General features: G+C 53.6%; 2 protein-coding genes across 2 annotated transcripts in view; both read left to right on the forward strand.

Moving 5' to 3' along the window:
* Positions 1 to 408: 408 nt before the first annotated feature.
* On the forward strand, positions 409 to 990 carry ASPSYDRAFT_124784 (ankyrin repeat domain-containing protein; the record flags this gene model as incomplete). Its single annotated transcript, XM_040840444.1, has 2 exons — positions 409 to 736; positions 854 to 990. Coding segments are annotated over 2 exons (465 nt in total), but the record flags the coding sequence as incomplete, so codon positions are not given.
* An 872-nt stretch (positions 991 to 1,862) lies between these two features.
* The window catches only part of ASPSYDRAFT_1169928 (ankyrin repeat domain-containing protein), a gene marked incomplete at its 5' end in the record, with an annotated part of 1,531 nt that continues 950 nt past the window's right edge, over positions 1,863 to 2,443 (forward strand). The window contains one exon of the mRNA XM_040840234.1: positions 1,863 to 2,443. This exon is cut by the window's right edge and continues 950 nt beyond it. Within this exon, the coding sequence (XP_040696025.1) occupies positions 1,863 to 2,443 (581 nt within the window).

The raw sequence follows: 2,443 nt of genomic DNA on the forward strand, positions 1-2,443 counted from the left end.
CTTTGCTGGGCAGCAGGTCAGGGACGCGTGTCGCTCATGGAAACCTTGCTCGATGAATACCACGCCGACATCAACGCCNTGCATGGGGACAGTACGCCCCTGGTCAAAGCGGTCATGAGCGGCTCCTTTGCCGCGGTGGAGTATGTTTTGTCGCGGACTGAGCTCGACTTGAATCACTCCAATCAGGGGAATAGGGCTTTGTGGTATAGCACGGCCCAAACGGACTCGGCAATTGCCCAGCGGCTGCTTCTCCAACCGGGGATAGACATCAACACTCCGCTGCGGTCAAAGAGCGGGAAAACCCTGACGGCCTTCAACGAGGCGGTCATCCGCAACAATGCCGAGATAGTCAAGGTCATCCTTGCCCACGAACGAGCAGATCCGAACATCGCAGCAGGGAAAGTTCAGACACCACTGCTTTGTGCCAGCGCTCGGGGAAGTGTGGAGATCGTCAGAGTACTGCTAAGAGACTCGAGGGTTGACCGCGTGCGTCAAGATGATCGTGGATGCAGCGCCCTCCACTGCGCAGCGGAGAACGGAGACGTGCAAATCGTGGACCTCCTCCTCGCTGACGGCCGTATCGATGTAAATGCCCGGGACCGTACTGGGTCAACTGCGCTCCACCTCGCAGCGGAAGCCGGGCATGTAGGAGCGGTGAACCGTCTGCTGATGGTAAGTACGATCGATATCAATGCGCAGAACATGAGGGGCCGCACGGCGTTATGGAATGCGACTCGTCAGCGCCACGACCAAGTAGCAAGCCGTCTGTTGATTGAGAATGACGTGCAAGTGAATTCCACCGGGACCGGCGAGTCCACGGATCAGTCAACTTCCCTGCATCATGCGGTCGAAGAGGGGAATCTAGCGCTGGTCCACCAGCTCCTGAACAAGTCAACCGCGGACCCCAACGTGTCCGATGAAGATGGACGGACGCCTCTTTGGTGGGCCGCGTACGACGGCGACCAGCTTCTCGTCCGGTCTCTTCTGGACGATCCGCGAACAGAACGGCACAGAAGAGACAACAGTGGACGGGCACCAGTGGACGCTGCCAAGTCTGGCAATGAGGACGAAATTGTGTGCCTCCTGACGAACTGTCATCATCATTGCCCTGCGGAGATATTTGTTGAGGGGGTGTTGATTGTGATTCTCATTCTTATCTTATTACTGTTATCCCTGGCATCCGTGGTTAGGCGGGCGCTTGCTCGAGTCTGCACTTTGTGATAGACCGACGACCTTCTTCATGTACAGTATCAACAAATTTGGCAACGCTTCTTCCTGCGGCCACCCCAATCGCCCGCTGATCCTACTCTCATACTCGTGTCTCACGGAGATCATGTTCCTCAGCTCAACAGCTGTGGGCTATCAAACAATCCATACCCCGGCAGCGGGCTTGCGAGCTGAAATCGACGCACATAGCTATGAATGATTATTTTGGAGGATTTGATAGGAGGAATCGGTGTAGAGCACCATGGGAGTACAGGCTAGGGAAGTCCGGGGATGGTCATTGCAGATAAATATCTTGCTGTTAGCTATGTGTGAAGAAGCTCGGACACGCCAGCTTCTCTTGAGGTAACTGAGCTGCGTAATATCATCTGCTGGTTTACCGGCTGGCTGCGGCCTCTTTATGTTGCGGTGGTCCGTACACCTACTATATTCTCAACGGCTAGTGCAAGTGCTCCGGGTTTAGTGAACCGTTGTTTTGCGCAGATCCTAAGCACAACGCTATGCCCGTGAAGTGAGAATTGCCCATCCTGCTGTACATAGATGCGTTATTTCTTCTCATTATTTAGTCGTTTGTACGGTCTTGCATTGATTCCGTCTCTAGACTGCCTGTCAGCTGCATCAACTATACTCTTCTTATGATGTCTTTTTCAAGATTTCCACCCGAACTTGTGCTTCATATAGCCGCTATGCCTCATAGCGCACGGGATATCTATGCCCTGGTGAGTGTGAACAGAGGCCTTTACCAATCGGTGAAAAAATATCTATACCAGCACAATGTGGACCATGAAGGCAGCACCGGGCTTCTTCGAGCAGTGGGAATAGGGAGTTTATCCGCCACATCTTGCTTTCTCAGCTTGCCACGGCTGAACGTACACGTCCGAAACAATGCTGGACAGACGATACTCCACGTCGCAGCGCAGCAACATGACAAACTCTACATGATGATGATCCTTCTGCGGGATAATCGTATTGACGTTAATGCGACTGACACTGAGGGACGGACACCGTCGTCTTATGCAGCGTCGAACGATAACGGTCGTCCGCTTAGCGTCCTGCTACGGCACAACGCTGTTGACATTAATATAGGCGCCATCGGAGGCCAAACGCCGTTTTACTTTGCGGTCAGCGAAGGGAACAAAGCGGCTGTAAAGAAGCTTCTTGACGACGCGCGGTTAGACCCGAACTTAAGTCCCCCCCGTTTGTCACCTTTAGCAATCGC

Source organism: Aspergillus sydowii (assembly GCF_001890705.1).
Source record: "Aspergillus sydowii CBS 593.65 unplaced genomic scaffold ASPSYscaffold_22, whole genome shotgun sequence".
In the NCBI taxonomy this organism is placed as follows: domain Eukaryota; kingdom Fungi; phylum Ascomycota; class Eurotiomycetes; order Eurotiales; family Aspergillaceae; genus Aspergillus; species Aspergillus sydowii.